We start from the raw sequence: 12,236 nt of genomic DNA, 5'->3' as shown, positions 1-12,236 counted from the left end.
GTGAGGGCACATAATATGACCACTCTGTGAAGTGCCTTTTGACTGAGAGCTTAGGGTCAAAAGAAACCAGAAGAGGCAATGGCAAAACTCTAAAGCAGCATAAATGTGTTTCAAAGAGCAAAATGAAGTTAGTGTGCTTACAGTATATTTAACAGGAGGAACAGTGGCATAGGGTGCTATCAGAGGACTAGAGGGGCATAGTTCATGTACATTATATTAAGCTCATAAAAAAATCACTGGAGAGTAGTAAGCAAGATGAGTGATATAACTGAATGAATGTTTTCCCAAAGTTGTTTTGGGTTGCAATGCGGAAAGCAGGATGCTAGGAGGCAAGAGTGGAAGCAAGAAGGTAAACTGCAGTTCAGATGAAAGGGGATGGGAGTGACAGATGTGAAAAGCAACTCTGCTCAAAAATCTGGAAGTTATCCATGATCCTTGTCTTTCCCTCACACCATGAGGATTCATCACCAAGTCCAGTCAACTCTGCCTACAAGAGAAGCCACATCCACTAGTCTTCCTCTCCACCATTACACTCTTTATCAAATTAGACTTCTACCTATGATATCAAACACAACTTGTTATTCATTTTCCTACATATGAATGCTGGGATTGTACTATTTGTGGAGTTTTTGTTTTTGTTTTTGTTTTTTTTCATAATAGAGATGTGAACACTTTTGCATGGTTTTTGGTAACATATACATACATATTTCTATGGAAATATTCCTAGAAGTAAACTGATGTTTCTTAGGTACCCCCAATCAAGTTTAGAGACTATTTCTGCCAGTTTATGCTCTTCTAGCAACACATAAGAGATAATTTCTCTATATCTCTACCAATATTTGGGGTCATCAAGTTTCTAGCATTCTAGCTTTTGTCTCCTTTTTGTTTTTCATCATTTTAGTGGGAGTACTGTGGTTTCACACAGTAATTTTAATTTGCATTTCCCTGTTGGCTCATCAGACTGACAACTTTTGGCATGTTTATTAACCATTCTGGTATCTTTTTTGTAAATATCCTGTGATCTCTACCCCTTTGTCTATTCAGCTGTCTATATTCTTTATATTGACCCACAGGAGTTATAGAACCTTTAGAACAATACTGAATAAAATGATACCACATATTTTAGTATCATTCCCAAAGTCAGAGATGACAGTTTTTAACACTTCACATTGATACACACACATAATGCTTTTCTGTAAAAACTTAACAGCTATAACTGATTATCTCATATATAGATAAAAGTAATGTGGACTTTATACCATTTATATGACCTTTTAGACTCTATTGGAGTTATTAATTTTAGATAAGTTCTCAAATGTTCAACCAAACTTAAATTTTTCAGAACAAAACTTACGGATGTATTTTCATATTAACTAACACTTGATTCAGTTTACTATATTTGCTATATCCTTTTATATTATTGCTATTTGCTCATTATAATGTCCTTGTCGTGTTACTGTATGAGGTTATGCTGATTTTATACAAAGGGTTACCCTTTGTCATTTCTCTGAATACTCTGTATGATGTTAGGGTTATTTCTTTCTTCTACATTAAAAACAAAATTCATCAGTAAAGTCATATGACTAGAGTCCTCCCTCCATCAACAGAAATGTATTTATTAAATATTCAATTTCTTACATAAACACAGGACTACTTAGGGTTTTTGTATCTTTTGTCAATTAATTTTAGATTAGATATATATATATATGTTTAGATTAGATATACAGAAATGTGTCCATTTCATTAAAGTTTTAAATTGGTAAAATATTTTCTTATAAAATACTCATATTTCTTTCTTTTTTAAAAGAGATTTATTTACTTATGCATACAGAACTGGAGTACAGACCAGAGGGAGAGGTGCAGGGTCGGTGAGAGGATTCATCAGAGACAGAGTGGAGAGCAGAACAGGCAAACTGATGAAGTTCACTGCTGAGGGGAGCAGCAGGCGGGTCAGGAGAGGTCTGCCGTGCCATGTGGGTCACCTCCGGGGCAAGGACTGAACTCATGATGAAATTGTTGTAGCTTCTTGGTGCTGTGCTTGGTGCTGTGCCACCAGGGAGAGTCAACTCATATTTCTAATGCTGTACAATCTATAGTAATGTCAACTGTTATTTCCCTAGTACTTGTTACTCATGAATTTGCTCTTCTTTTGTTGATTAGTATTTCAAGAATTATCAATTTTCTTAGATTTTTAAAAACTCTTGGTTTTGTTGTTCCTCTAAATTTGTTTCTATTTAATTAATATTAGCTATTGCCTTTCCCTGCTCATGGAACTTATTTATCCACAAGCTCTATTTTTCATATCTTTCTCACGTTCATTGGTTCAAAATACTTTCTATTTTTTTGACAGTTTATTCTCCAACAAATTGATAATTTAGATGTTACTTCTCTAGCTCTCCATTATTGAATTCTAGCTTCTTTCCACTATAGAAAACAAATTCTTCATGAATTCAAACATTTAACATTTATTGAAACTTGATTTTTGATCAACATATAGAAAATTTTAGAACATTTCATCTTCACTTCAAAAGAATGCATATTCTAGAGTTGTTAGGTATGTTTTTCAGCATGTAACTTTTTAGCATGTAACTTTTTATCAATAATTTTGTGGAAAGTCTATCTTAAAATTTCTGTCTGTTCTAAATGTTGCTGAAAGAAGTACATTACCCACTAAAATTATAGATTCACCTACTTCTCTTTATAGTTTTGTCAAATTTTGTGTTTTACATTTTGAGGTAGTTATTCATCTACATTTTTATGTCTTCTTTGTGAGCTAATTTTTTATTTCTATGAAGTATTCATCTAGAAAAATTTTTGATTTAAAGTCTTCTCAATGAATATTAATAAAGCAACAACAGCTTTCCTTTAGTGTTTGAGTAGTATATCTTTTTTATATCCTTTCACTTCAGCCATTGTTATCACAGGTAATGTGTCTCTTGTAAACATCATTTTTTTTAATTCAATTTAACAGTCTTTGTTTTTAAGTTAGTGTAGTTAGTCAATTTATTCACTATCACTGCTGTATTATTTGTTTGTAATATATGCTATTACTATTTGGCTCCTATTCCTCCATTGTCCTATACTTCTTTTTCTCTCTTTGTTTTTCCCTTTTGGTAAATTAAATATTTTCAGTTAATTTTCCTCATATTAGTTTATTAACTAAACATTATTTTATGATTAATTTCACACTTACTCTAGAGATTCTAACATGTATCCCTGATTTATTAGAGTACAATTTTTAAAAATACCTCAGTTAAATAATTTAAGCATCCTATAATACTAATACTCCATTTACTCCTTCACCATCATCTGGTGTTGTTATTTTAATTATAACTATCTTAAATCCCATCAAATGTAATAATAGTTATTATTATTAATGCTGTTATCATTTTTTATCAATCAATATTTACCTAAATTTCCCCACATATTTACTCATTTAATTTTTCTTCATTCTTTCCTGTCACTCTGCTTCCAACTTCAGTATTTACTTCATAGCAGGTCTTCTGGTAATTGACTTTATTTTTGTTTGCTTCATCTTATGGTTTATTGCTAATGGATACTTTCACAAAATATCAAATTTTAGGATAATATATATTTCCTCCAGAAAGATAAAGACAACATTTAATTCTCTTCTAGCTTCCATTGCTTCTTGAAAAGCAGACTATATGATTTATCATTGCTCCTCTGACTGATTTTAGGATTTTCAGTGCCTCAAGTGTTTAGCAGTCAGATATAGCTTCATTTTATATTATCTGCTTAGAGTTTATCATACTCTTTAATATATGTTTTGAAATTTTTTATCAGTTTTGGAAAACCAAATTTAATTCCTTTTTAATTCCAAATTTAATTTTCCTTTCAATCTTAATGGAGGCCTCAATTTGATTATTGACAATAATCTGATATTTTAACACACACACACACCAGCTTTCTAACTGTTCACGAAGGAAAGCCAATCTGAAACAAACTAGAAAGCCACTGCATTAGGTAATGTTTTAAAGATCAGATCACTTTCTTACCAAAACTTCATTTTGTAACTTCTCCATCACATATAGAATAAAATTCATTAATGTTACTCTAGTTAGATGGTCATCATTATCCAATCACTGTCTCTGATTAATGTATCACTTCAGATTTGTCCACAACATTCTAGAGTCACTACCTTTTTATACTGCTAACATACCAAGATGACTCTCATGCTGGAATCTTTGCATGTTCCATTTGCCTAAAATATTTCAACCAAGCAAAGGATGTTCCTTATCTTTCCATTTTATAGCCCTAATGGTCCCTTTACTACAAAACCTTATTTGATCAATCAAAAGTCCCCGTAAACCCTATGGAGTCCCACTATAATTTTAGTGGTATGTATTTCACTTCTCAATATGTAATTGTTTCATGTATTTATTTGCTTATTGTCTTCATAATTGTAGTCTTTTTCTACCTAGTTCACTACTGTATTACCAAAGCACAAAATAGTACCTAACAAAGTGACCTATGTTCAATACTTATTAAACAAAATGTTACGTGAATGAGTAATGTAGAACTCAAGCAACATTCCATGAACAATGTTTTAATATGAGAGCTACCAGATAAGTGAAGTTCATGGATCCAATGAGATTGCTTAGGAAAAGGGAGTAGATAAAAAGAGAGAGTGAGAACAAGACCACAACCATGGTAATTTCCAAACTTTTGAAACTAGGCAAAGACTCTTCTAAAAAAAACAGCCAATATTTAGAAGAAGTAGCAGGAAAATGTGACGAGATACAAAAGAAAAAAATCTGTGAAAGAAGGAAGGGATAACTCTACTTAAACTCTACCAAGAAGTTCAGTAAGATGATGATGATGAAGAAAAAGCCACTATATTCAGCAACTTAGAGATCATAGGTGATTTGACATAACTCAGTTTCAACAGAGTTTTGAGAGACACTATTGAAGAATCTGGGTTATAAAGAAAGAGGTTAGTAAACATTTTGTGATAATGTGCAAGAAAAGTGAAGAAATTTTGCTGTAAAAGGGAGTTTAGTTAACTCTGGAGGGGAATATCCTGGTAGAGGGAGGAATGTTGTTTCAAGGGAAGGTTTTTAAGTGGGATATACTCCAGTGTGTTTTTGTTACACTCAAATTATAGGGCAGCAATATTATGGAGGCAATGGAAAGTAACCAGTTTTAGAGACATTTTGAAAGTAGAGTCAATAAAACATGTTAATGTATTAGATATGAATGTGAGGAAAGGAAAAACAAGACTAATTTCTAGGTTTGTGGTTTGAGCAACAGTGAGAAAGACTTTCTAACAGAATAGAAGAGTGTAGTAAGGATTTAATCAGAAATCAAGATATCACTGATAACATATTGGATTTAAAATCTCTATTAGGGCTAGTACAAACATTGAGTAGGCACTTAAAGCTTAGTGGAGATTCTGTGCCTGGAAATACACTCTTGCCGGTTGTTAACCTATACAAAGGATTTTAAATATTAGGACTAGATAAGATCCCTCAAGGGAGTATAGACAGAGGAAATAATGTGAATAAATGAGTCTCAGGGAACATCAATATTTGGAAATGGAGAAACTAGGAGAAAATGGACAGGGAGTTCGAAGAAAACATGGGAGTGTGGAGTCTATGAAGGAAGATAGAGCCAGCTATAGCAGATACTGTTAATACTTTAAACAATATGTGAGATGGGAGGATTTTTTTTAGCTTCAGGAAAGTTTTGGTCATTTTTTTTATTTTTACAAAATCTTTTAAAAAGATTACCAGCATAACTTTTTAGTGGTTTTGCTATAAAAAAGATAAATCAGATGATGCCTAAAGGGAGATGAGGGATAGTGGAGAGGGTGATAAATAGAAAACATTGCAGTGTGAAAATATGCTGAAGGGAATGATCCAATAGAAAAAGAGAAATTCATGATGCAGGAGACAAAGTGGAAACTGCAAAGTCAAAGTGTTTGAGTAGGTAAAGGAAAGTGGGGGCCCACTGCTGAAACTGGAAGAACAGGTAGTTATTTATTGGAACAGACGTGAAGGTTACGGTACAGGCATACAGATGCAGTAGGCTGGAGATCAGATAGTAGGAACGTGAAGAAATTATTTTCCAATGACTTCCAATTTAGTGAAATGAAACTCAAGGATACATTTTGGGATGAAGGAAAAGAAGAAGCTGATGGAGGTTTTGCCAGTGAGTACAGGATATATGCAAGAGCAGGATAGAGGTTAACTACAACATCTAACCAAGTTAAAAATGTGAACAAATAAATCAGTAGATTGACAGTGAGGTCTAGTAATTACTGAAGTTGAGGTACAAGAAGAGGTCAGAGAGTGGAATGCTTTAAATTGAATTTTTGAAGATGGTGCAAAATAAATCTAAGGTCTGGACTATGACCATAAATAAAGTAGTTGAAAAACTCTAAAATTCAGGGATTTGGGGTAAATGAAATTAAAGTTGCTATAAAAGGGAAATTAAAACGAACACAATTCTTTTAAATTCAATCCTTAAAATTGATTATTTAGCAATTCTGATGTAAATGATAAAATTTGTATATTTCTACTCTTGTATTTTTGTTTCTGCTGCCTTTTCTATGCTTCTTTATTTACTTATTTTCTAGCTTCTAAAATTGATGGCATTTTTCTTACTCCCCATTTCCACTCTAATGACTTAAGATATTATACATGTTTAACTATGTCAAAAATGAATCAATATCTATTTCCTCTACCAAGCAAACCAAGATCCATAAGTGTTTTACCTCTAATACCATAATCATGTCTTCCAAATTTAGTTTTGCCTGGTTTTATAACCCCATAAAGTTATTATGCTTTTATACAGTAAATGCTTATTGAGATTCATTGACAAGCTTAGTAATTTCTTTTTTGAATCATGAGATAAGGTGAACATTGCTTAAATGTTATTCCTTAAGCAGCTAAATAAAAATCAACAAAAAAAATTATAATACCAAAAAGATAATAAAGTCAATCTATCCAATTAGAAACAATGAAAACTTCACAAAATGTTGAGGTAGGGAGTAAACTGAGTAAATGGTAGAGTGTATCAGCAGCCATTTAAAAACTTAACTTTCAGAAATGATCTCTCAACACATTAATCACTTAGGAAGCTACTTTTTAGAAACCTGATTTTCAGTAAATTGAATGACTAAATTATGCTGCTTTCTACATCCTGACATGAATGGCTCCTAGGACAGGATCTCAGCAGTTCTAGTTATTCCGTCACTCTATATTTCACTATGTAGATAGTAGAGAGAAATTTTTATGATCATCTTCCATTGTTAAAAACAGGCTATATATGAGGCCCTCCCTGGTGGCACAACTGGTTAAAACACAGAACTATGACACAATCTGCAGCCATTGTAGCTCGAGTTTGATCCCCTGCCAGGGAGGTGACCCACACCCTGTGGCAGACCTCTCCTGACCCGCCCCACTGTTCCCCTCAGCAGTGTACTTTGTCGATCTGTCTGTTCTGCTCCCCACTCTGCCTCTGGTGAATCCTCTCACTGCTCCTGCACCTCTGGCTTATACTCCAGTTCTGTATGCATAAATAAATAAATCTTTTTTTTAATTGGCTATATGTAGGAGATGCGGATTCCAAAAACACTGAAACTGATTGTAAAAATTAATATGATTTCCAAAAAAAATCAATGACAGTATATATTTTTTCTTTTTTCTAGATTCCCTATTTCCAAAAAAATAAAAAATGCCTACTCTCCTAGAAAACATCATTGCTATCATTGACCTATTCCACCAATATTCAAAAACAGATCAGGAGACTGAAACACTGAGCAAAACAGAGTTGACAGAACTTCTGCAAACAGAGTTTCATCCAATCTTGAAGGTAAAAAGTATTTAACTAGGACTAATGGGTAAAGCATTTCTGTCTTGTATCAATATTTTAATAAAAGAATTATTATAAAATGTGAAATATACCTTCTGGAATTGAAATAACCATATTATTTTAAAGCCACACAATTTTTTTTCTTCACAGTGTGCTTTTGTAGCTATTCTACATACGTGCATGTGCATGTGCACACACACACACATTCTCTGAGGGAAAAATAATGTAGATAGTGATTTAAAAAAAGTGACAAACATAGCTAGTTTTTCCTAATATGTTTCTTAACAAGTAAATGTTAAGAAGGCATACTTAAAAGACATTCAACTATGGATTTTATAAAATAATATACCACATAAAGTAGGAAAACATGCACTTGACCTATTAAAACTTCTTGTGTGTCACCATATAGAATTTAAGAATTATTATTCTGCTGAGCCAGAATAAACTACATGTTAGGAAAGGATAAAAGATAGTTTGAAAGTTCAAGTCTCAACACTATCAAGCTCTTGCCAGCCACTGCAGCATGAGATCATCAGGGAGCTAGTCCACATGGTGCAGCAGACCTTCCTGTCTTGCCGCTGCTTCCCTAAGCTGTGTATCTCAGTAGATCCACCTATTATGCTCCCCACTTTATATCTGGTGAATACTCTCAACCCCCTGCACCTCTGGCCTACACACCAGTTCTTGTATGTATAAATAAATAAAATACATCTTTAGAAGATACTTTGAAGAACTCTGAAGTCACAAAAATTCCCTAAATGAATTTTGAATTATTTGACCATGTGTGTAGCTCACACACGCTCCCTCTCTGTCTTCCTTATGTACAGCATCCAGATGACCCAGAAACTGCTGAAGTCTTCATGCAAATCCTTGATATAGACCACAACAAACAAATAGACTTTACAGAGTTTTTTCTGATGTTATTCAGGTTAGCTCAAGCATACTATGCTTCTAACAGGAGAAAGAACATCCAAGCATCAGGGGGAAAGTATAGACACCATCATAAAAATGAAGAAGATGACACAGAAGAAGAAATACAGGAAGAAGAAAATGACAAACACAATAGAAAATCAAGTCTCTCAAGGAGTAAAGGAAAAGGAAAGAAGGCCAGATCCAAGAGCCCAAATATAAAAGGGAAAAAAGACCATAGTTCCAGTGAAGGAGGGAAACGTGATAAATCCACTTGCAGACACAAACATGGATTTGAGGAACAGCTTCATGATTTGTGTGGAAAAAAGAAAGGAAAGTCAAGTTCCAGTGAAGTACAAGAAAGAAGACACAAGACAAGCATAAGCCCCACAAAGAGAAACACAGAATATGAGGATGAATTGGATTATGGTCAGACATCCTCAAGATCCAGTAAAAACAGACATCGAGAATCCAGTACTAGTCAGACCAGCAATAGCAAAGGACATTTAGAAGATTCAGGGAGACAATCCTCCATGACACATGGAAAGTCCAGGTCCAGTTCAAGAAACCAACTTAAGTCTACTCATGGCCATTCTGAAGATACTTCCAAATACTCAATGTCACACCAAGGGCAGACAGCCCCACACTGCCAGCCAGATTCTGCCCACAGACAGTCAGGATCCAGCACTAAAGAAAGACAAGGGCATGACCATGGGGACACCTCAAGACATTCAGAAACTGAACATGGACCAATTTCATCTGGGCCCAGAAAGAGTAAACATGAGGGATCCATTATCAGTCAGTTCAGTGACAATGAAGGACAATCAAAACACTTACATAGCCAGTTGGAGTAAGACCTTAGATGCTCCAGCACCAGCTCAAGAGAACACAGAACAATTTATCCTATGCATTCTTCTTATAGCATTGGATGCTTATGTTCTAACAGTAATTCAAAAGGGTGTGAGTTTTGTCATTCATGAAGATAATATTATTTTGAGGGAGAAACCAGTAGGAAAGCAAATAACTCACAGACTAAAATAATGATCAATACACCACTTGGAATTTAAAAACTATTCATATTTCCAAGCAGCTATATTTCCTATCATACTTTTAAAAATAACTTTTATTATTTCTTTTGTGATAGTCTTGTTTATTTTCTAATGAGCCTGAACTTATAGAAAGAAAAGGGTGTTGAAAAGACTAATTTGCAGCTAAATTTTAAAAATTCAAAGTTCTAAGATTAGAATGCAGTAAAGATTTTTCTGAGAATATATTTCATATCTCTTCAGACTGGTACACTAATCTTCATAAAAATATCATAGAAGTCAAAACTATATAATCACATACATATTGTCACCGTTCTAGAGCCAAAACTGGTGTATTAATATCAGGACTGTACATATGCCTCTATTATCCTTCTATGGGATTTCTGTATTAATCTGTATTTATTAAAATCACCTTGGATTTATAGAACTTTAAAATGTATACTGAGTGAAATAAATGATCAAATGAACAATAAAAAATGATTATTTATTATACTGTCTCTTCTATGCTTATTTCTCATGGGGCCTAAAGACATTTCCTCAGAGCCCAAATTATACATTTTTTCTTCTGTAAACACCAGTGATATGTCCAAATGATAGTTATGCACCATGTAAATGTAACAAAGAATCTAGAGAAGAAAGAATTTTTCAATCATGTCTTTCTCCAACTAAACACTGTCCCACACAGTCATCTTCAGGAAGCAGAAAGATTATAAGCTCAACCAGGAATAGCACCATAATTAACTGAATGGCTATTAGCCAAGTCAAACCAGGATCAAGAAACAGGAACTACTAGATCCTTCTTTCAAAGACAATGGAGACTAATAGAGGAATAAATTTGTGTTGAAATCATTGATAACAAAAAGCCATAAAGAAAATGCCCTCCCTCCCTGGTAGGAAAACACTTGTACTTAATTATTTTATGCAAATGAATAAAGAGAAACTTAAGAAGGGTAGTAGAAAAAAACACTGAAGATTTTTCTAAACATCAAAAAGAAAATCCCTTTGTGAGAATTGTAGCTACTTTTCCCTCCTCCATAGCATCAGCCCAGAAAGGCTATTAAATAATTTAGTTCACTGTTTATATTTTTGCAGAATTCAAGTCTGCCAAAAGTAATCCATGCCAAAAAAGTAATTCGATACCTCATCTCCTAACTCTAACTTTACTAATTTTATAAAAGCCTTGATACAGAAAAAAATAAAAAGGTAAGATTAATATCCACTTATGATTATAAAACTCTCAAAAAATGGACCATACCTCAACATTCTAAAGGAACACATAGAAAAATCACAGAGCTCACATCATATTCAATGATGAAAATTTGAAGACTTTTCCACTAAGATCTGAATAAGGTAATACCCAGTCTCACAAATATTATTTAACATAGTAATGAAAGTCCTAACGAGACCAGTTAAGCAAGAAAAAGAAGTAAAAGATATCCAAATTGGGAAGGAAGAAGTAAAACTGCTACTATCTGCAGATAACAAATCACTATAGAAAACCCTAATGATTCTACCAAAAAGCTATTATAAATAATAAATTAGCTTTTTTGGAGGCTAAAAAGTCAACATATAAAATTTGTTGCATTTCTATATATAAACAACAAAATAGTAGAAAGAGAAATTAAGAACAAATAGCACTGAGGACAGAAGAAAAAGATGGCAGACTGACAGTAGCTTGAGACATAACTTCCTTCAAAGACACCTAAATGAACATAGACTGATGAAGAAAGGGCACCCCAATGACTTGCAACTGGTTTCAGCAGCAGTGAGAAGTACTGGCCTATTCCACAAGCAACTGGCTTCCTGTCAGTTCCTAGAGTGTGCAGCTTGAGTATAACCTACCATTGTGAACATGGTCTGTGGAACAAAGGGTTCCTAGGTTGTCTGTGCCTGATACGGGGAATCAGCCATAGATGCCTACCCCCTAATATTTCCCTTCTATACCCAGAGAGTACAGCCTCCTGGGGAAATCACATACTGCTAAGTAAGGGGCTCCTGAATAGGCTTTAATGGCCAGCTTTTATACAAGTCTGGTTGACTTACCTTTCAGTAGCCACAAAGTGCAAACAAGTCTTTCAGAGAGTACAGCCTGCTGAACAAAGGCCACCAGGTTGCCTGTTCCTGATTTGGTGAGCCATGAGATCTCTTGGACCTCCCTACAGCCTCCACTTGTGCAATCAATCTATAAGCTGCATGGGGAGATCACAGCATACTAATCAAGGCTGTCCAGGTTGTTTGGGAATGGCTAGAAGCACTTGCCTCTCCTCTATGCATCTTTCACTTTTCTCTTCAGTTCCATTTGTGCAGCTTGAGGATACAAGATTCTCCAAGAGAATACCCTGGTAAACAAGACAAACAACATTACAGGAGGCTAGATTCAGCAGTCCAGAAAGCACCAAGTAGGCCCTCATTTGTTCCTGGCAGGCCCCTGGATAGTCTGGCCAC

At 34.2% G+C, this 12,236-nt stretch overlaps 1 protein-coding gene across 1 annotated transcript in view; it reads left to right on the top strand.

Annotated features, from left to right (window-relative positions):
• Window positions 1-9,736, top strand: part of LOC101629261 (filaggrin-like) — a 10,584-nt gene extending 848 nt beyond the window's left edge. Inside the window, exons 2-3 of the mRNA XM_012733228.1 lie at window positions 7,673-7,836; window positions 8,664-9,736. Coding sequence (XP_012588682.1) covers window positions 7,699-7,836; window positions 8,664-9,599 — 1,074 coding nt within the window. The 5' untranslated portion in view covers window positions 7,673-7,698 and the 3' untranslated portion in view covers window positions 9,600-9,736. The remainder of the gene's footprint in view (window positions 1-7,672; window positions 7,837-8,663) is intronic.
• Window positions 9,737-12,236: the final 2,500 nt, after the last annotated feature.

This window comes from Condylura cristata, unplaced genomic scaffold, assembly GCF_000260355.1.
Source record: "Condylura cristata isolate star-nosed mole 26May11 unplaced genomic scaffold, ConCri1.0 scaffold00040, whole genome shotgun sequence".
NCBI classification, from domain to species: Eukaryota; Metazoa; Chordata; class Mammalia; order Eulipotyphla; family Talpidae; genus Condylura; species Condylura cristata.
The sequence above is the reverse complement of the archived record's forward strand: the minus strand, read 5'-3'. Positions and strand labels throughout refer to the sequence as shown.